This window comes from Nansenia antarctica (genome assembly GCF_963989245.1).
Source record: "Nansenia antarctica genome assembly, chromosome: 1".
NCBI classification, from domain to species: Eukaryota; Metazoa; Chordata; class Actinopteri; order Argentiniformes; family Microstomatidae; genus Nansenia; species Nansenia antarctica.
This window is the reverse complement of record NC_137674.1, coordinates 74,702,663-74,725,749: the sequence shown is the minus strand read 5'-3', so window position 1 is coordinate 74,725,749 and position 23,087 is coordinate 74,702,663. Positions and strand designations below refer to the sequence as shown.

General features: G+C 47.2%; 1 protein-coding gene across 1 annotated transcript in view; it reads right to left on the bottom strand.

Moving 5' to 3' along the window:
- mindy2 (MINDY lysine 48 deubiquitinase 2) overlaps nt 1–23,087 on the bottom strand; it is a gene marked incomplete at both ends in the record, with an annotated part of 28,087 nt that overhangs the window by 1,277 nt on the left and 3,723 nt on the right. Inside the window, 5 exons of the mRNA XM_080542395.1 lie at nt 3,275–3,448; nt 5,649–5,791; nt 7,577–7,679; nt 8,029–8,187; nt 16,264–16,328. Coding sequence (XP_080398521.1) covers nt 3,275–3,448; nt 5,649–5,791; nt 7,577–7,679; nt 8,029–8,187; nt 16,264–16,328 — 644 coding nt within the window. The remainder of the gene's footprint in view (nt 1–3,274; nt 3,449–5,648; nt 5,792–7,576; nt 7,680–8,028; nt 8,188–16,263; nt 16,329–23,087) is intronic.

Here is a 23,087-nt window from a genome sequence, read left to right as displayed (position 1 = left end):
ACATTTAAAGAAACACAACTGATAATGCGTCCTGTGTCGCGCAGAGCGCCGAAGCGTATGAAGCGGTATTCATTTTTGAAACCTTTCCGCCTCCCTGTTCACTCACAGCACAGCCCATAGCACAGGGGTATTCAATTACTAATTCAGTTGGGCCAGATTTGAAAACCAAGAAATGTTGCTGGGCCAGACATTTTCAGCGGCCAGTAGCCTAGGCACCAGGTAATGACACATTTCAAACCAACACAAATGAATGTAGGCCTAATGAAATACAAGCAGTTTATTTATAGTTTTCCTTTTAAATTAGGTAACATCTGACACAGGCACGTCAAAAGTCATCTCAAAGTGCATAAAAAAGTGTACAGTAGTATACCAATAAAAACATTTCCTTTTGTAAAATATAAATGTTGGTCATAGCTGACCCAGGCACATCACAAAGTGCTTTTAACTGAATGAAAATAACCATCAACGCCTTGAGTGCACAATTTAACAAGTTACAATTACAGTTAAACAATAAAATTGAATCTAATCTAATCTTACCCTGCTGACTTTCTTAGTGTGAGAAGTGACATGTTTTATTCTGAACATGAGCAGTGACATTTGGCTCATAAGACGTCAATGCAATCCGAAGGCATTGGTGAAGAGTACTGTTAGTCAGGGAACAACGAGAGCTGCTTTTTATTGTGTTCATGTGTGAAAAGCTTGATTCACAGGTGTATGTTGATCCAAACATACTGAGCACATGGATTGCTACTTTCTTAACGTTAGGTAACTGGTGCACGTTGACATTACTCCAAAACTTCGCAGGTCCATTAGTGCGAAGCTCCTGTGCCATGGTTACGGATGACTGCATGTCAACAAGTTCGAGTATGAATTTCCCCTCGTCGATGGAAGGCACCACTCCCTTTCCTCTGGTGGATAAGTCCCCTTCTATTGCAGCAGTGAACGGGTCTCTGGCAAAGCCCATCACCTCTGCGGGGCAGAGCAAGTCCATCCAGTCGACCAGCAAAGTTCTCTTTCAACCTCGCAATGAAAACAGTCATCACATCTGTGATTTGTGCCGGGGATGAGACGCATTTGCGGAGCGTCGGAAAAATGCAGCATTCTGCCGGTGCAGAAGTCGGCCGCGAAAATGTCCAGTTTGACTTGGAACGCGCCTGTTCCACAAGATCAATCACAGTTTTGTCTCTGCCTTGTAGCCCCACATTTAGGTCATTCAAGTGTTTGAATATGTCGCTCAGAAAGCAGACATCAGCCATGAAGTTGTCGTCCAGTATGCGATTCAAGTGTGTTTCTGCCTTCGTTTGCTTGCTGCTGCTGCGGAGGAAAGTTGTAATCTCCTCTCTAAGATCACAGAAACGCTCCAGTGCCTTGCCTTTGGACAGCCACCTGACGTCGTTATGCAAAAGCAGATCGTGGTGCTCAGCAGACATTTCTGACAGCAGCTTGCGGAATAAGTTAATAATAATAATAATAATAATAATGTTGGAGGCTCGAAGTGGAGCGAATAAAATACATTTTAGCCATCACGTTGTCCATTGTTGTTTTAAGCTCCCCGCTTAGTTTGTTTAGAGTGTTATATTCACGTTCTGTAGGCTACTATTGTAGACATTTCTGCATGAATTTCTGAACACTTTTATGGCTGCTTTTATGGCTGGGCCAATCGGGGGTCACGTCTGGGCCGCATGCGGCCCCCGGGCCGCTAATTGAATAGGCCTGCCATAGCATATGCCTACCATAAACTACTTTTATGTTCTGCAACGGTGACGTGATACAAAACAGCGGCCCCCTCCAGAAATGCCATGTTAACATGGCCGCGGGTTGTAAGCAGTAAGCATACCATTCCTGCTGTCAGGGATGCTGCCTCTGCTGCTGCTGCTGCTACGTAATACCTCATTCTTCATTCTTACACCCGATGTGGAGTTAAGCCAGCTCTTCCTTGGAGGGGCGCAGACAGCGTCTCCCTGGCTCTGCTGTGATCTGCCCTCTCATGCGTGAGAGTGCCACTGGGTCTAAGTGGGTGCGTGCGGGTAAAGAGATTAAATGTGATAGCTCCAGCCACTCCCCCCTTCTCAAGTGAGTGTTGCGAGTGTGTGTGTGTGTGTGTGTGTGTGTGTGTGTGTGTTTGTGTGTGTGTGTGTGTGTGTGTGTGTGTGCGGGGGGGGAGAACATAGATCGGGGCGAACAGACAAGCTGTCGGCCAGCGCTGCGACCGGGCCTAAGTGCGATCGGGCCCAGCGGGAGAGCCAATCAGCGGCCGGCTGCGGAGCCCTTGGGAGACAGGCCGCATGCATTATTAAACAGCCAATGGGAGCGCAGCTGGCTACGGCGCGGTACAGAGGGGGGCGCCACCGCCACACGGATCTGCTGATCAGACACTCAGGCGTCTAAACACAGAGAGAAGGCTTGGAGGAGGGTGTGACTGAGTGAGTGTGTGTGTGTGTGTGTGTGTGTGTGTGCGAGAGAGAGTAAGAGACAGGGAGATAGAGAAAAAGTTTGTGCGTTTGTGTGTGGATGAGAGACAGAGAGATAGAGAGAGAGTTTGTGTGTGTGTGTGTGTGTATGAGAGACAGAGAGATAGAGAGACAGTTTGTGTGTGTGTGTGTGTGTGTGTGTGCGTGCGTGTGAGAGACAGAGAGTTCGAGAGAGTTTGTGTGTGTGTGTGTGTGTGTGTGTGAGAGAGAAACAGAGAGATAGAGAGACAGTGTGTGTGTGTGTGTGTGTGTGTGTGTGTGTGTGTGTGTGTGTGTGTGTAATGGGAGAGCTAGCTTCCCCTAGTTACAGTACTCTACCAGAGTGGCCTGCATATGGCTGAAGCAGACCAGGAAGCCAGCAGCAAGCAGAAACACAGCCATGGTACCAGACAGGACGTCATATGGACTGCACCCCGACCACAACAAACCCTGTTTATATGATTCAATTGACTCTTGTTTATGATTCAATCGACTCTGTTTATGATCCAATTGACTGTCGCTCATTGTGTTCGCCGAGGCCAAGTCAATTCCCTGTCTGTCTGGTCGCCAGGCCTCTGACTGGGTGACTGGGTTTGTTAGGCTGCGTGGCGACTCCATCTTGAACGGCTCGCCTGGTATCCAGCCTTTGCGGCAGATGTGAGGTGAGCGTCGGCAACCGTCACAAAATGGCCGCCGTGCTCCAGGCAGACGGATGCTTGACTGTGCGTCGGTGGTGTGGAAGAAAAAAAAAAGGGAAAAAAACACACACACACACACACACACACACACACACAGAGTGTTCAGGGTGTGTGTGTGGGTCCTACCTGGTCTATCTGGTCCTGCTGGCCACGGTACACAGTCTCGGGGTCCGACGGGGGCCGCAGGCGGAATTCAGAGTCGCAGAAGTTTCCGTCTCCGTCCACGTTGTGAAGACTCTCCCACACCACCTTCTCCTCTGTCAGGAAGCCCTGGTCTGTCACCAGCAGGTACAGCTGGCCCTGGACACACACACACACACACACACACGTTACACCGGGCTTATCCCTGCCAGCAAACACACACACACACACACACACACACACACACACACACACTCCTGTAGTAGCTGGTGTGTATGCAGCAGAGTGTGTGTGTGTGTTTGTGCAAGTGTACAAGTGTGAGTAAGTGGGGGGGCTTCGGGGGTCATGAATGTTACACACAGCTTGCTTCAATTGGCAAGACTGATCACTCAGCAGCACACACATGCACTCACACTCACACAGCTCCACTTCCCCTGCTGTAGATAACAGGAAGTGCCTGTCCCGGCTGCGGTGATAAGGACAGGGAGTCTCTCTCTCTCACCCTCTCTCACCCTCCCTCTCTCTCTCTCTCTCCCTCTCCCTCTCTAGGTGCTGAACAGACCAGGTCTCCTCCACACACCAGACCACCTCTTAGAGGCCCCCTCCACACACCAGATCACCTCTTAGAGGCGCCCTACACACACCAGATCACCTCTTAGAGGCGCCCTCCACACACCAGACCTGGTGTTAAGACTTCTCCTCTCAGCCTCACACTCTGATTCTACCCTGACATCTACATGGGGAATCTGCATTGAGGCCCTCACAACAACAGCATCATTATACCACCCTCGGTACATTGTGTGCTGAACACTAGACCACAGGAGACTGGGATGGGTGGGGGGTAGCTTGGTCCGTAGGGAAGGAGGGGGACAGGAGAGGTTGGGGGCAGGGGGGTTAGTCTTACGATGGTTAGCTGTTAAAGTATAGATGGCAAGATTTGGGTGATGGAGGTGTCCAAGCCATATGTAGGAAATAAAGGGCTCTTCTGCAGTCGTGCACTATCACCGAAAATACATGAGCAGCGATCTGTGTGTGTGTGTGTGTGTGAGAGATTGGTGATCTGTGTGTGTGTGTGTGTGTGTGTGTGTGTGAGAGAGAGATTGGTGATCTGTGTGTGTGAGAGTTTGGTGATCTGGGTATGTGTGTGTGTGTGTGTGTGAGTTTGGTGATCTGGGTATGTGTGTGTCTCTGTGTGTGAGATTGGTGATCTGTGTGTGTGTGTGTGTGTGTGTGTGAGAGAGAGAGATTGGTGATCTGGGTGTGTGTGTGTGTGTGTGTGTGTGACATTTGTGATCTGGGTGGGTGTGTGTTAGGGATGTCCCGATCCCATTTTTTCACTACCGATACCGATACCTGGGCTTCAGGTATCTGCGATACCGATATCAATCCGATATTTGTATTTATTGTTTTACTCCTGAATAATAACAAATACTTCCCCAGTATATAGTCCACAACAACAGTTGGCTATTAAAGACGTGCCAGCCTTTATTCAAGCAACAAAACAGTACTCTGCAGTACTCAGTGACCAACTGGTTTAAAGTTAAAACAATTTAAACTGCAGCATTCAGCATTGTAAAAAAAAAAGAGTTACTGTCTGATTTCTAGTTTTAGTGCCTTCATGTTTTTATTCTATTTATCTTCTCTTACAAATGGCAAATCAATTATAGCACCCTTTTTAAAAGTGTAGCCTAGTGACGCTGCTGGTGAGACCAGAAACCAGTCCCAGAATCAAAGGGGTGTCAACAATATCTGCTTTTCGTTTTTTTCATAACAGGCAACTTGTTTTAAGTACCACTCGATATAATATACAACAGTTTAACGATCACTAAATACTTATAATCTGTGGGTTGGATTCACTGTTGCCAGAGGCTACCGGTAAGTGATACCTGGCTTGTAAACATACTTTCGTTTTAGAACGAAACGTTAGCCACTAGCTGTTAGCAGCGTTTTTAGCAGTCACCATTCAACATTGATACAAACAAACATTCAAATACTTGATTATTTTTCCGATTTCAATGTATGACGCATCATTTGAAAGCTTACCATCTGTAGTTTCAGACTATGTAAACAACCGAAAAATTTCACCAGCTAGCATCATGACATTGTGAGACTCATTACACACAGGTAGCTACTAGCCAACTCTCATGCTCGTGACCACTGACTACTACTGTTGTCATCACGTGAGTGACACGCCGGATCGCGAGCCCCAGATCGCTGCCTATTTTTTTTCTGGTGCGATCTGCGATCCAGCATTCAGGACCAATATCGCGGCGATATGCGATATCAATATCGGATCGGGACATCCCTAGTGTGTGTGTGTGTGTGTGTGTGATTGGTGATCTGTGTGTGTGTGTGTCACCTTGTATTTGATCATGGTGCTGAAGTGGTTATTCCTGAAGAAGACGCAGAGCTCTCCCTCCTGCACGGTGGACGTCAGCTCACACAGGCCGTGGTACGTCAGCTGGGTCGCCGTGCTATTCAGAAACTGCTCCGCTACGAAGCCTGGGGGTGGGGGGGAGAGAGGGAGAGAGAGAGAGGGAGGGAGAGAAGGAGAGTGAGGGAGTGAGTGAGAGAGGGAGGGAGAGAGAGAGAGAAAGAGGAAGAGGGAGGGAGAGGGAGAAAAGGAGAGTGAGAGAGAGAGAGAGGGAGAGGGAGAGAAGGAGAGGGAGGGAGGGAGATTGAGAGAGGGAGATGGAGGGAGAGAAAGGGGGGGAGAGGGAGGGATGAGACAGAGACAATGAGTGGTAGACAGAGCAGCGCGTAGGGACAGACCATGATGGACATGTTGATATATAGAGGAAGGCACTTAGTCTAATGCACAAAGGTCTAAACGACTATGCAGACTGACAAGAACACAGAGAGAAACACGCTGACCTACAGACAGACACACACACACAGACAGTCATATGGGAGGGACAGGCAGACAGACAGACAGAGAGAGACAGACAGACAGTGGGATAGAGAGGGCGATATTCCAACCACGACATGGAGACAACTGGACAGGCAGTGTGAGATCCAGAGGGAGGAGGAGAGGCTGGCTACCTAAGCAGAGCCGCCGAGGAACAGATGTTGTTACCAGGCCCGCTAACTGGCCGCTAACTGACCGCCAACTGACTATTAACTGACCTGTTAACTGACCGCTAACTGACCTGTTAACTGACCCGTTAACTGACTGCTAACTGACCTGTTAACTGACATGCTAACTGACCTGCTAACTAACATGCTAACTGACCTGTTAACTGACATGCTAACTGACCTGCTAACTAACCTGTTAACTGACCGCTAACTGACCGCCAACTGACTATTAACTGACCTGTTAACTGACCGCTAACTGACCTGTTAACTGACCCGTTAACTGACTGCTAACTGACCTGTTAACTGACATGCTAACTGACCTGCTAACTAACATGCTAACTGACCTGTTAACTGACATGCTAACTGACCTGCTAACTAACCTGTTAACTGACCGCTAACTGACCTGTTAACTGACCCGTTAACTGACTGCTAACTGACCTGTTAACTGACATGCTAACTGACCTGCTAACTAACCTGCTAACTGACCTGCTAACTGACCCGTTAACTGACATGCTAACTGACCTGCTACTAACTCACCTGTTAACTGATCGCTAACTGACCGCTAACTGACCTGCTAACTGACCTGCTAACTGACCCACTAACTGACCTGCTAACCGACTTGCAAACTGACCACTAACTGACCTGCTAACTGACATGCTAACTGACCTGCTAACTGACCCGTCCTCTCCTTCTGTTTAGTTATGCCATGACTAACACACAAAAAGCGTCATCAAATATTCAGGGCCGAGAGGAAAAAACGTGCCTCTGACAGAAATACATCTGAGCTGCCCTGGGTGAGCAATGTGAGCAGCTTGAGAGAGGAGGGAGGGAGGAGGGAGAGGGGAGACGAGGAGAGTAGGAATGTTCTACTCTGTTTATCTACTCAGCACCAAGGAGGAAATGGAGGAGTGAGTTGAGGGCCAGGTCTTGTCGAGCAGCCTGGGAGAGAGAGAGAGAGAGTGACGCGCGCGCGCGCGCACACACACACACACACACACACACACACACACACACACACACACACACACACACACACAAAGACAGGCAGAGAGAGAGAGAAAGAGAGAGAGAGAGAGGGAGATATATATATATATATATATATATATATATATATATATATACTATATATATATATATATATATACTATATATATATATAGAGAGAGAGAGAGAGAGGGAGAGACAGACAGACAACGTCCCCAGTCCACCCACCTTCCCCAGCCAGCTCACTGCTCTCTGACTGTTTGCAGGAGATTATCTTCTCCACCAGCTGGTTGTAGCTGCAATTGCCCACTGCCTTCACAATGTCTCCCATCTGGGGAGGAAGAAAGAGAGAGATAAAGAAAGAAAGAGTGAGAGAAAGAGAGGGAGGGGAGGAGAGAGAGAGGGAGGGGAGGGGAGGAGAGAGAGTGAACATTCATCAACCTTTGTTCTGTTCTGCAGAATAAGTGACTAAGGTGCCATGTCATGTTTCCAACAGAATGGCTGCAGTCAGTTAGTGTGTAACTGCAGACGTTCTCCCGCCAGCAGTGACCAGCAGCGTGGAGATAATAGACAAAAGGTTTATTGAATTTATGACTAACAACCACGGTTAAACATCCTAGCCTCACCAACGGCTCTATGGGTGGAGGCAGCAGAGAGAAGGGGGGGGGGGTTTGTCTTACCTGGGGGTCCACCAGCCAGCCGTGGTAGAGGGGGATGTCCAGCAGGTCAAACACTATGCACTCGGGGGTGTACTCAAACACCCGGACCCCCGTGAACTTGACGTTGACGTCCAGGCCCGTCTGCAGCTTGTGCAGGACCGCCATGGCGTCGCTCATGTTCTGAAGAAGAAGAAGAAGAAGAAGGCAGTTGACAGTTGGTCAGTTCAGCTCTGTTGAATCATCTAGAAGGCACGACACTGGCATCGAACAATCTTAACACAGCCCACGCTACTCATTACTAGCTCATATTATGTATGACACAATGTTACTGCGCAATGATTCAAATCCCCCCAAATTATTAATACGTCTGTGTATTTCGGACGATGTGCTCTATTTTCTTAGCTCACACGCCTCACCGAACACTTTATTAGGAACACTCTCTACTAATACTGGGTAGGGCCGCCCTCTTCGCTCTAAAAACAGCCTCAATTCTTCGCGCCGTTGATTCCACAAGACGTTGGAAACATTCCTCTGAGATTCTGGTCCTTGATGACACGACCGCATCAAGCAATTCCTGCAGATTTTTCAGGTGCACTTTCAAGCTGTGAATCTCCCATTCTCTCGCATCCCAAAGGTGTTCTATTGGATTCAGTGGATTCGGTGACTGGGAAGGCCGCTGAAGAACACTGAACTCATTGTCATGTTCATGAAACCAGTTTGAGAGACGACTTTTGCTTTGTGACATGGTGCATTATCATGCTGGAAGTAGCCATTAGAAGACGGGTACATTGTGGACATGATCAGCAACAATACTCAAATAGGCTGTGGCATTCAAGCGATGATTGATTGGTATTAACGGATCAATGAGTGTATCTAACATTTCATATGAAGTGTGACATGGCTAGCCTGTTCTTTAGCGCCTACAGTCAAATATAACCCTCCCAACTACCTTCGCCACCTGTTTTTTTTGCCAGTGAAACAATCTTTCAACACTTTTTTAAAAATAATTGTTCCTCTCTATATCTACCGTTACTTTCCCAAAATAGCTACGTTAATGATGTGAATTACACTTTATGCTTCCGTTTTTTTTCTTCAAAAGCCAGGAAATAAAACTGTCTGGCTTTGTCCTGTGAGAGCCCAGAGATATGGGCTGATCATAGAAAGCATAAACGGTACAAATGAAAATAGCTTTCCAAGGCCCTTCAAGTCAACCCTGCTCATCGTAACCCTGCTGTCAAACACAAGAACCACTAATAAGATGTGTCTGTGTGACCTCACAGGGGACCTCTGCAGCTGCCTCCACACACACACACGCACACAGACACAGACACACAGACACACAGACACACAGACACACAGTCACACACAGACACAGACACAGACACAGACACACACACACACACATAACTAAACCAAAAGAGATTGTCGATGAGTTTAATGATTACTTTGTCAATGTTGGCTATAACTTAGCAAATGAAATTGTGGACCCAATAACGAAGGACGGTGTAGACGAAGATATTATTCATATAAACACCAACACCATATTTCTGAAGAGAATTGAAGAGAAGGAACTGATTGTTGTGGTAACCAAATTTAAGAATAAAAAATCTACAGATTGTAATGACATAGATATGAGACTAGTAAAAACATATTATAGAATATATTGCAAAGCCACTGACTCATATCTGTAATCAATCATTTCAAACCGGCATATTTCCCAACCAAATGAAAATACAAAGGTCATTCCTATCTACAAAAATGGAAACAAGCACAGTTTTTCCAACTATAGACCAATTTCTCTCCTTCCTCAGTTTTCAAAAATATTAGAAAAACTTTTTGTAGTAAGACTGGACGATTTTATAGAAAAACAAAACCTACTGAGTGACCATCAATTTGGATTTAGAGCAAATCGATCCACTACAATGGCAGTGATGGAATTGATTGAAAAAATATCCACAAAAATTGAAAGTAAAGATTATACTGTAGGGATATTCATAGATCTAAAGAAGGCATTTGATACTATTGATCATAGATTATTAATAAGAAAACTTGATAGATATGGCATTAGAGGGATAGTAAATTTATGGATTAGAAACTATCTTGATAATAGACACCAGTATGTACAAATAAACAATGATAAATCTGAACTGCTAAGGGTCACATGTGGGGTCCCACAAGGTTCAGTGCTGGGTCCAAAGCTGTTTATTTTGTACATCAATGATATTTGCAATGTGTCCAAGTTGTTAAATTTTGTTTTGTTTGCAGACGATACAAATTAATTTTGTTCTGGCAAAGATTTGGAGCAGCTTCTGGATACAGTGGAAACGGAACTAAAAACTATAAAACGATGGTTTGACACAAACAAGTTGTCATTGAACTTAGAAAAAACTAAACTTATGATATTTGGAAATCGAAAAATTAATAGTCAAGTACAAATCAAGATAGATAATGTTGAAATTGAAAGAGTTTATGAAAACACATTTTTGGGAGTTGTTATAGACCACAAACTATGTTGGAAAACACACATAAACTACTTAAAGACTAAAATATCAAAGTCTATTGCAATACTGCATAAAACAAAAGACATACTTAATCCAAATTCATTACACATATTGTACCGTTCTCTAATAGTTCCATACATAACTGACTGTGTGGAAGTGTGGGGAAACACATACAAAACAATCACAAATCCAATGTATTTACTACAGAAAAGAGCTATACGAATTATAAACAGAGCTGCCTATCAAGAACCAACTAACAAATTATTTATAAACACCTATGATCTCAAATTTAAAGAATTGGTGGACTTCAAAATGGCACAAGTAATGTATAAAGTAAAAAATAAGATGCTTCCAGACTGTATCCAGAGACTATTTCAAGTTAGACAGAGTAATTACGAACTCAGAGGAATATGTATGTTTATGAAAACAAAGATTAGAACAAATGCAAAACAAAGATGTATAACAGTTAAAGGAGTAAACTTATGGAATACTTTTGAAAAGGAAATGAAAATGTGTAGTACACTAAAAGGATTTTAAAAATTATTTAAAAATAAGATGATTAACAAGTATAAAACAGAGGTTTAAATATAGTTTTTGTTTGGTATTTTTGAACTTTTGTTGACATGCGTAAGTGAAATTTTGTTTGTAAAAGTTTCAATGTTTTGATTATGCATGCATGGGGGAAAAAAACAACAACAACATGCATGTAACAAGGGTAGGCGCAATAAGCCATGGCTTCAGCCTACACCTTTTTGGTCCTGGTGTTATGCATTGTGACTGTGTAAATGTTTTATATCTGTATTGTGAATTGTATAGGGGACCAAAATAAACATTCTCAACTCAACAACAACAACTCAACACACACAGACAGTGTGAAAGTGTATTTAACTTGACAGTGTTTTCTTTTTCCATGAGGAAGAACTGTCAGGAAGAGTGAAAATAAATTCCCAAAAGCAGGGAGCTTCTCCAGCTTTCACACTCGGGTGGTGAAAAGCCATTCGCTGGTCCATCTGTGTGTGTGTGTGTGTGTGTGGATTAGGACGCCTGTGGGCAGATTGGGGGGTGGGGGGGGGGGGTAAAAGCTTTGTGTGTGTGTGTGTGTGTGGGGGGGGGGGGGGGGGGAATTAGTTGGGCCCATGTAATGGACCACACTGCTTTACACCAGGGATAGGGCTCCAGTCACATGGCTGACAGATGAGGTCTCTGAGAGCTACTGATTAGCGGCTCCCTTACTGGGGGGGGTCGGGGCGGGGCGGGGTGGGTGGGTGGGTGCCTCCACTTCCACAGTACTTTGCTGTGCTGTAGCTGTACAGAAGAACAGCGACCACCAGGGGGACTAGTCTCTCTGTGTCAGCCTGCTTTGTTTACCTGCTGCCATTCTTGAGGACGAGTGCTAAAACACATGACCAAGGTGAGTCAGAGTGTCTCACACACACACACGCACATGCACACGCGCACACACACACACGCGCGCACACACACGCACACGCACACGCGCACGCGCACGCACACGCACACGCACACGCACACGCACACGCACACACACACACACACACACACACACACACACGTGTGGACACTGAGTCTCCGTCTGGAGGCTGGTGGAGCTGGCAGCTCAGTGAGAGATCAGGAACGTGCCCGCCCACCGCTGCTGCTCTGCCAACAGCCTGACATGCTGCTGCCTCCCTCCCTCCCTCCCTCCCCACCCACGGCCTCCTGTGTGGCCCTGCTCTACTCTGCCTGTGTGGCTCTGCTCTTCTCTACTCTACTCTACTGTACTCTACTCTACTCTACTGTGCTCTACTCTACTCTATTCTATTCTACTCTACTGTACTGTACTCTGCTCTGCTCTGCTCTGCTCTACTCTAGCCTGACAGAGACCACGTGGTCACTGCAAAGGTCTCCCATTTTCATTCTGTGTCGTGCGTGAAAGCCAAAGGACCACCAACCCTCATCAGCTCCAGGGGCTTGGGCAGTGTGACCTACAGAGAGAGAGCGGTGGTATGTTCATGTGATGATGAGTTAACTGGAGTGGACAATTAAGGCCAGTGTTATCCCAATGGTCCCACTCCAGCTTTTACTGTATGAGAGAGAGAGAGAGAGAGAGAGAGAGAGAGAGAGAGAGAGAGAGAGAGAGAGAGAGAGAGAGAGAGAGAGAGAGAGCCTCTGATTGGTTTCGCAGATCTTTTTTCCTGTCACATGACCGGACAGGCTGGATGCTAGATCAATATTTCATTCCCATAACCTCGCGGGCCACACACTACACACACTATACACACACACACACACACACACACACACACACACACACACACACACAACAGGCTTCGCTTCCGTTTTTTATGTCCCTGGCACACTGAGTGGACACCCCCTGAGAATTACAGAAATCCAGCACAAAATCTCATTGGTTGGCCTACATTAGCTTCTAGCACTGCATGTTAGTCTGTAGTACAGTATCTGTGTGCTAAGACATCCCATCATCCTTGTGGATCCACCCTGAGGTAACCCAACCATCTAACCTGTACCCATCATTGGACATAGGGCTGGGTCTCTGGTTCAACCTTCCCACCCTGAGGTAACCCAACCATCTAACCTGTACCCATCACTGGACTTAGGTCTGGGTCTCTGGTTCAACCTTCCCACGGATGAGTCCAACAGAGTACCAACTGAGTCTTCTGTAGTCTTCTGCCGCTAACAATGCTTAGGTTGTGGGTTCGATTCCCTCTGGGACCCTATATACTGAACTGAACAAATGTATGCACACTCACTGCAATGTACTGTAAGACGCTTCAGATAAAAGCGTCAGCAAAATGACCCATAAACGGCAAGTAGGGTTACTTTTTCACTTACTGACGTTACGTATTATTATTGTGTTATTATTGTGTTTTCTATCAGAATTATTCTGCAATGTTAATGTTGAGGAACCAAAGCCAAAGAATTGTACTTGTGTGCTACAGTAAGATGTAATAAAAGCGATTCTGGTTCTGGTATACTGTATATAACAGAGTACGACCCGCCCCGGCGCCAGTAATGAGCAGCTGAGGGAAGCGAACCAAGACCGGGTTCAAGAACACAAAAACACTCTTCTTCTTCTCTCGGTTCTCCGGGTTTCTCTGTGCGAGAGTGTAGATGACAACAGCCTGGCTATTTTAATCCTCATATCCTCCACTGACAGATGATGTCAGCTAGAGCTTATAAATAGAAGTAGGCTATCTGTTCTGAACTCATTCAACTCTCTTCAAAAATCATAAAAAAAATAAAATAAAAAAAAAGAAGAAGAAGAGCTTTACTGTTCAAATAAGAGGAAGACAACATCCAACGAGAACAAGGTGGAAATAGAGACGTTTGTTTTCGGGTTCCTACAACAAAATCCAATCTATTTTTGTTTGACTAGCGCATTAGCATGCTGGGGCTCCGCTCCTCTCCTCTCCCCACCCCTCTCCCCAGCCCTCTCCCCAGCCCTCTCCCCAGCCCTCTCCCCCATCCTGCCTGGGCCTCGGCTCTGCTGCCGTGCTGGGGAACGCTTCACACAGCCAAATCTGACAGGAACCCAGCTTTGTTTCTGCCCAGCTAACAGCGCAGAGCCTCCTCTAAACATGCACACACACACACACACACACACACACACACACACACACACACACACACACACACATCGCACACTCAGACACGCACACACAGACACACACAGACACACACACAGACACGCACACACAGACACACACAGCACACACAGCACACACCGCACACACAGACACACGCACACACAGACACACGCACACACAGACACGCACACACAGACACACCGCACACACAGACACGCACACACACACACGCACACACACACAGACACGCACACACAGACGCACACACACAGACACACAGACACACAGACACACCGCATACAAACACGCACACACACACAGACACACACACACACAGACACAGACACAGACACACACAGACACAGACACACAGACACACAGACACAGACACACACACACACACACACACACACACACACACACACACACACACACAGCCTGGTGTTTCTGGACCGGGGTCCAAGATTAGACCACCATAATTACAATGCAACACAAGGCTTCGCTGCTCCGCTGTCGCAGAACAGGCAAGAGAGGCAGGCAGTACATTTCACACAGTCGTAGGGGCGCGGAGGGGAATGAGGGACGCTTCGTCATTCCGTGACAGCGTTCCTCGTTCCGTTTTCCGACGCGGTCCGTCCTCCCGTTTCTACCTCCTCCGGCCTCCGTTGACGTACGCGCACCGTGCGCCACGATGCATTATTTATCGCTCCTACAAAGAGGGGTCGTCAGGTCGGCGCAGAAAAAACACTCACAGATGTGCTGGTGCTCTGCCACGCTAGTCTAGGGAGGAGGAGGAGGAGGAGGAGGAGGAGGAGGAGGAGGAGGAGGAGGAGGAGAAAACAGCAGGAGGAGGAGGAGGAGGGAACAGCAGAAGGAGGAGGAGAAAACAGGAGGAGGAGGAGGAGGAGAAGGTGGAGGTGGAGGAGGAGGAGAAAACAGGAGAAAACAGGAGGAGAGGAGAGGGAGTGCCCGTCCCAAATTCCAGGCAAGACATCAAGGATGGGAACATGGAACGTTGAACCCCCGTCCCTGACGGCCTCTTCTCCGTGTCAGCCACGCATGCACACACACACACACACACACACACACACTCACACACACACACACACCCCCCCACATCTCGGGGCCCGGAGCTGCAAAGCGAGCTGAAGTCAGCCATGCATCCCTGAGCAGCCACATCCATGTGAGAAGAGAGAAGACATGATCGGACACCCATGACCCCCCCCCCCCCCTCCGCTGAGCCCCGGGGGCCTTGGAAAAGCATCTTACATAATAACCCCTACGTGGCTAACCTATATAGAGGCCGAACGGGGCCAGCACCGGTGCTAGCGTTGGTGAGTCTCGTAACGTCACGTTAAGTGACATAACATCACATGCTTGTATGATGCGTTACATAAACAAACGCTGGTCTTTCAGGGTTTTTTGTCGTCCACTGAAGTGGATGGCGGAGCGGGGGGGGGGGGTAGATGAGCTCCATCAGACGGCGGGATCCCACCGAAGTCACCGTGGGAGTAGGGAGAGGGAGGAGAGGACACGGCAACCACCCCGGCGACGGGCGTGGATGTTTTCGGGGGGGGGGTGTGTCGGTGAGAACGAGTGAGCGGGTTTAACCGCGTGATCGTGCTCTCTCAGAGATCAGAGAGAGAGAGAGAGATGGGGGAGGGGGTAGAGATAGAGAGAGCTGCGAGATCAGAGAGAGAGGTGGGAAATCAGAGAGAGAGAGAGATGGAGGGAGAGAGAGAGAGAGAGGGGATCCGAGAGAGATGAGGAGAGGGAGAGAGAGAGAGAGATGTGGGGAGAGAGAGAGAGATGGGGGGGAGATAGAGATGGGGGAGGGGGAGAGAGAGAGAGCTGGGAGATCAGAGAGACAGAGAGAGAGAGACAGAGAGAGAGACAGAGACAGAGAGACAGAGACAGAGAGAGACAGAGAGAGAGAGAGAGAGAGAGAGAGAGCCCAGCTAACAGCCCGAAGCTTCCTGCCTCTCCAGTCCTCTCTCATCCTCCAGGTCTGTGTGTGATGCTCCAACATGACCCGCAGACACACGGACACACAGACACAGACACAGACACAGACACAGAGACAGAGACACACTCGGGAACAGGTCCCTGACCGCCCTGACGGATGATGCTTGGGCGGCGACGCTCCTTACCTGCTCGTAGTTGAGCCGCTGCGCTTCCGAGATCTCTTTAGGCTTGGCGTCCAGGATGTAGTCTCCTGCAGAGGGGAGGAGGGAGAAAGGGAGGGGGAGGGAGGGGGAGAGAGAGAGAGAGAAGGAACATCAGAGGACATGGCCAGACAGAGCTAATTAAAGAAAGCAGCGCACCCAGGGAGAGGGCTGGCTGGGAGCAGCAGTTAGCCTAGCCTCTCACAGCCTCACCACCATACCACATGTCTGCCTGCACACCTCCATCAGATGGACAGAGGCCATATTGACCGGAATCTTTTATTATTTTTTTCCTTTGTCTTCTTTTCACGACTGCAATAAGACGGGCGTAATCCTCCCGCGGGGGAGTGGAGTGGGTGTTAAGCGCTGGGCCAGCTGTTGTTTCCAGGAAGGGCTGGGCCTGGCTGGGCCTGGGTGGGCCGATCATGTGGGGTCAGTCAGTCAAGCCCCTGCTGAGGAGCCGCTTGAGAAGTGTTAAGATCTCAGGCTCAGTCAGGCCTGGATGAGGCAGAGGATGAGACAGAGGATGAGGATGAGACAGAGGATGAGACAGAGGATGAGGATGAGACAGAGGATGAAGATGAGACAGAGGATGAGGATGAGACAGAGGATGAGACAGAGGATGAGGATGAGACAGAGGATGAGACAGAGGATGAGACAGAGGATGAGACAGAGGATGAGGATGAGACAGAGGATGAGACAGAGGATGAGGATGAGACAGAGGATGAGACAGAGGATGAGACAGAGGATGAGGATGAGACAGAGGATGAGACAGAGGATGAGACAGAGGATGAGGATGAGACAGAGGATGAGACAGAGGATGAGACAGAGGATGAGGATGAGACAGAGGATGAGACAGAGGATGAGGATGAGACAGAGGATGAAGATGAGACAGAGGATGAGGATGAGACAGAGGATGAGACAGAGGATGAGACAGAGGATGAGGATGAGACAGTGGATGAGACAGAGGATGAGGATGAGACAGAGGATGAGGATGAGACAGAGGATGAGACAGAGGATGAGACAGAGGATGAGACAGAGGATGAGACAGAGGATGAGGCAGAGGATGAGGATGAGACAGAGGATGAGACAGAGGATGAGACAGAGGATGAGGATGAGACAGAGGATGAGACAGAGGATGAGGATGAGACAGAGGATGAGGATGAGACAGAGGATGAGGCTGGGGCAGAGAAAGCTCAGGCTCGGGTCTAAGAAGAGACAGGGGCGGACAGAGAATAAGTAAGGGGCTGGCTCTGGCTCTGCCTCATCCCACCCCCCCCCCCTCCCTCCCCACCCCAGAGGCCAGGGCCACGCAGCGCTAATCACACTGCACCTGCCACTCCCCCATTAACATTCCACTCGACTCCCAACCTCCTGGATCTCCCAGCACACAGCCGAGCGTCCAGACCCGAGCACACTCGCTGTTGTTAAGAGGCAAGGAGTGCGTCTCCTCCATTTCATCACTGTCATCCGTGCCCTTTCCCCACACAGACGTCGTAGCAGGTGTTAGTCTATAAAAGATATCGGCTGAGAGGAAATATAACTAAAAAATAAATAACCACAAAATTATTCTGAACTCCCCAAACGACCGCGTTCCTTCTTTCAAACGGCGAGGAGCGTGTGAGCTCCCCCAGCGTTCTCTCTCGCCGGAAATCGGTGTGTTTCTGTGTGCAGCGCTCAGCTACTCTGGTCTGAACCATCCGTATCCTCCGTCCTATCCGCAGGCTTCCTCAGCGCAGGCTAAGAATGCTCTCGGCAGAGGCCAGTCAACTGACACATACCATTCTATGGCCAGGGAAAACCCTCCCCCTCCTCCGTCCCTCCGTCCCGTTCTAGCTGATTCTGGCCGGCCCGGCCCACCCTGAGCGGGCCTCAGCCTCCCTGGCACAGTGCGTAGACGTGCTGCTGAATCCCAACCAGCCAGCCAGCCTCTTCAACACAACATTATCTCAACCTCCCACTTCTGCCCTGACAGAGGACTACAGTAGTTATTAACTGACTGCCTGTATCAGCCTTTGTTACAAGGCAAGGCAAGTTTATTTGTATAGCACATTTCATACAACAGGGGCAATTCAAAGTGCTTTACATACAGTATTAAAAAATGCAGAAAAAGAAGGATAGTAAGAAAATAAAAAATGACAAGAATAGATACATATATATTGAAAAGAAATAGATAAACATTTAACAATATAATCAGACAATGAATAAAAAGATATAGATAAGTGTTATTACTGCAACTGTACTCAAGCGCTGCTCTTCCCGATATGGCGTCTTTGTGAGCTCTTTCCTCACCAACAATTGCTTTGAGCAGCGAATGAAAACATCGTCGGTATGGATTAGATTAAACTTTATTGTCATTGCAGAGTACCAGACAAGGAAATGCAGTTTAGCATCTAACCAGAAGTGCAAATAGTGATATAAGAACATGATATAAGACAATGATAGTGACAATGATAGTGAGGTACAGTATGGCATGTACAAGTACGGTAGTTTATATAGTTATGAGCTATGTACAGTTATGAGCTATGTACAGTTAAGGTAGCTGTACAGTTACGGTAGCTATGTACAGGATAGATATGTACAGTTAAGGATAATAATAATAATAATAATACATTTTATTTATATGGCGCCTTTCATGGCACTCAAGGTCGCCGTACAACAACAAATCTAAAAACAGCCACAAAATTCAAAACACAAAATACATAGAAACATACAGTATAAAACATAGCCAGCAGCAGAGCAGCACGGGAAAAGCAAATCAACAGGGATACGCCTGCGTAAACAGGTGGGTTTTGAGGTGGGTTTTAAATGAGATGATAGAGTCAATGTTCCTGATGTCGGGGGGGAGGGAGTTCCAGAGGCGAGGGGCGGAGCGGCTGAAGGCTCTAAACCCCATGGTGGACAGACGGGCTGGGGGGACGGTCAGGTTGATGGAGGAGGCAGACCTGAGGGACCGGGTGGGAATGTTGATGTGGAGGAGGTCGGACAGGTATGGAGGGGCGAGGTTATGGATGGCCTTGAAAGTGTGGAGAAGGATTTTGTAGTCGATGCGGTGTTTGATGGGGAGCCAGTGGAGTTGGTGTAGAATGGGGGTGATGTGACTGATGACAGGGGTTCTGGTGACAATACGGGCAGCAGCGTTCTGGACCAGTTGGATCTTGTGGAGGAGTTTGTGGGGGAGACCAAAGAGAAGGGAGTTACAGTAATCTAGGCGGGAAGTGACGAGGGAGTGGACCAGGATTGCGGCGCTGTTGGGAGTGAGTGAAGGGCGGAGGCGGTTGATATTACGTAGATGGAAGTAAGCAGACCGGATGGTGTTGTTAACGTGGGAGTGGAATGAAAGGGTGCTGTCGAGGACGACACCCAGACTCTTAACCTGGGGGGAGGGGGAAACCAAGGAGTTGTCTATGTTGAGGGTGAAACTGGGGTGCTTGGTGAGTGTGAATTTGGAGCCAATGAGAATTACCTCTGTTTTATTGCTGTTTAGTTTGAGGAGATTTGAAGTGAACCAGGATTTAAGTTCCTGTAGGCAGGCACAGAGGGAGGAGGGAGGGAGGGTGGAAGTGGGTTTGGAGGAAACGTAGAGCTGGGTGTCGTCCGCATAACAGTGGAAATGAATGTTGTATTTACGGAAAATCAGACCAAGTGGGAGGAGGTAGATGATGAAGAGGATAGGGCCAAGGACAGAGCCCTGGGGAACACCAGAGGAGAGGGGGGTCGGATGGAATGTGAATGATTTGTGAATGATAGATATGTACAGTTATGAGCTATGTACAGTTAAGGTAGCTATGTGCAGTTAAGGTAGATATGTACAGTTATGAGCTATGTACAGTTAAGGTAGATATGTACAGTTAAGGTAGCTATGTACAGTTAAGGTAGATATGTACAGTTATGGTAGCTATGTACAGTTAAGGTAGATATGTACAGTTAAGGTAGCTATGTACAGTTAAGGTAGATATGTACAGTTATGGTAGCTATGTACAGTTAAGGTAGATATGTACAGTTAGTTTTTGTTTGGTATTTTTTTGAACTTTGCGTAAGTGACATTTTGTTTATACACGTTTCAATGTTTTGATTATGCATTCATGGGGGGACATGCATACATGTAACAAGGGTAGGCGCAATAAGCCATGGCTTCAGCCTACACCTTTTTGGTCCTGGTGTTATGCATTGTAACTGTGTACATTTTGTATATCTGTATTGTGAATTATATAGGGGACCAAAATAAACATTCTCAATCAATCAAACTATCCCCTATAAGAGTCACTGTGCTGTGTCGTTCTGGGTGCGTTCTGTCTGCCTTTGACTGAGCTCACCCGGTACCGTGAATAAACTTGTATCTTAATTGTCTACCATGAGCAATCTCTAATTACTTTGGGTACCACGATCAACCAATCTCGGGCGCCGCCCATCATCAGGGAACCATCTAATATCATGGTATCTATGTACAGTTATGGTAGCTATGTATAGTTAAGGTAGCTTATGTACAGTTATGGTAGATATGTACAGTTAAGGTAGCTATGTGCAGTTAAGGTAGCTATGTGCAGTTAAGGTAGCTATGTGCAGTTAAGGTAGTTATGTACAGTTATGGTAGATATGTACAGTTATGGTAGCTATGTACAGTTATGGTAGATATGTACAGTTATGGTAGCTATGTACAGTTATGGTAGCTATGTACAGTTATGGTAGCTATGTACAGTTATGGTAGCTATGTGCAGTTAAGGTAGCTATGTGCAGTTAAGGTAGTTATGTACAGTTATGGTAGATATGTACAGTTATGGTAGCTTATGTACAGTATGAGTGTTGTCTGAGAGTGATCTGCCTGCTCTCGGGACGTCACAGAAGATGAATGATTTGACCAGGAACTGAACCGTTCATAAAGTTACTTTAAGCCACTGGCTAAGACCACACACTCCTCCTGAGGCCTCCACACACTCAAAGCAATTTATGGACAGTCTTGTGTAACAGGAGGAAAGGCAGGTCACAAAGGCATGTCTGAGTTCACACACACACACACACACACACACACACACACACACACACACACTACACACACTACACACACTACACACACTACACACACTACACACACTACACACACTACACACACACAGCTGACGAATAGTATGTACACTAAGGTCAGCAATGTGCACAGACTGACGGCTGTAACCATGAGCAATCCTCCCAGGAAATCTAGCACAGATGACACAGTTGGAAAAACAGAGCTGCGTGAAATGAGAATGCTCTGCGTTTTTGCAGAGAGCGTTGTAAGCGTTCTCTGTGTCCGGGCCGAGCGCTTGGGACCCGACATTTGGGATGGGGGATCTCTTGGGCCAGGCGAGGTGGGCCTCTAGGGCCAGGGGGCAGAGGAGGAAGCACTCACAGCCCCCCCCCCCCCCAACCTAAGACACATCCTGGTGGCTTTGTTGGTGGGTATAGGACAGTGACTACAGTTCAGACTCACATACCATGCTATGTTCTACCCGTTCTCTCCCTCAGGACTTCATGTCAGCGTTGCAGGAGGAATGCTCTCAATATCCAGAAAGCCTTTTGCCGTTCTCTCATAAAAGTTTTAGGCAAAGGTAAAATTAGATCAGTCATTGTCTAACAATGAAACATGCGCGCGGGCGTGCGTGTGCACACACACACACACACACACACACACACAGTAGTATCACTCTTTTTTCTTCCAGCAAAATGAACCTTAAACTAAGGCATGCAATATGCAATTATAATTGAGCAGCCATGGGAACCAAGTTGTATGGACACACAGAGGCAGATTGTGAAGGAGGAAACATTAGAATATTCCATTAACAGACTTCAAGACAGGCACAATGACTAATTCAAAATTACATTTTCCTACCCATTACACTCAAACAGTAATCATATCATTGTACTATGCATACAATAGTTTCTCCTTTTGCTCCAAATAACCAGTCAACATATGAGCGAATGAAAGACGTTCTTCCAAACAGCAAAGTGGGGAAACAAATAAATCAAATGAATATTCTAATGACTGCGAACAACAGGCCTGATTCCTAACAGCGGATAAGAACTTCGGTAGTTATCCATCAGCGATGCACTGGCCTCAGACTACCATTTTAGAAGTAACAACGTTATTCGCCGACAATGACGAGTTCAGGCATCGCCGATACCAGTAGCATAAGTCATCATATCATCATTGTCATATTCACAAGCGTAATGTGGGACACTGTTCTGCAGCTGTCAGGAGTGTTCTGGTACAAACTGCACCCTATACTGAATCCCCAAATGATCCAATCAAAGTCGACACAACCCTCATGGCGGTCGTCCTGAAATATGGACCCTCCAGTCGCGGGTGGCTTCACATCCCTCACGGTTTGCGGTTATTGATGTCGAACAATTTTCATGAGCTGTATCACACTCAGAATGGTACGGTAAGTCACAGCCTCAGTCATAGACATTTAAATAGATTGCATTAGATTCAACTGTATTGTCATTGCAGAGTATCAAAGTACCAGACAACTAAATGCAGTTTAGCATCTAACCAGAAGTGCAAATAATGATAGGAACATGATATAAAAACAATGATTATTATAGTGATAGGTACCGAATGGCATGTACGGTAATTTAGAGGTACAGTTATGAGCTATGTACAGTTAAGTTAAGGTAGCTTATGTATGTGATCCAAACTATGTGTGACATGTGTGACCAACGTGTGTGACCAACATGTGATCCAAACTAAACAACAACAACAACAACAACAACAACAACAACAACAACAGGAAGAGTCAGAGAGCGTGGCAGCTGAGTGGGCCAGGGTCTCTCAG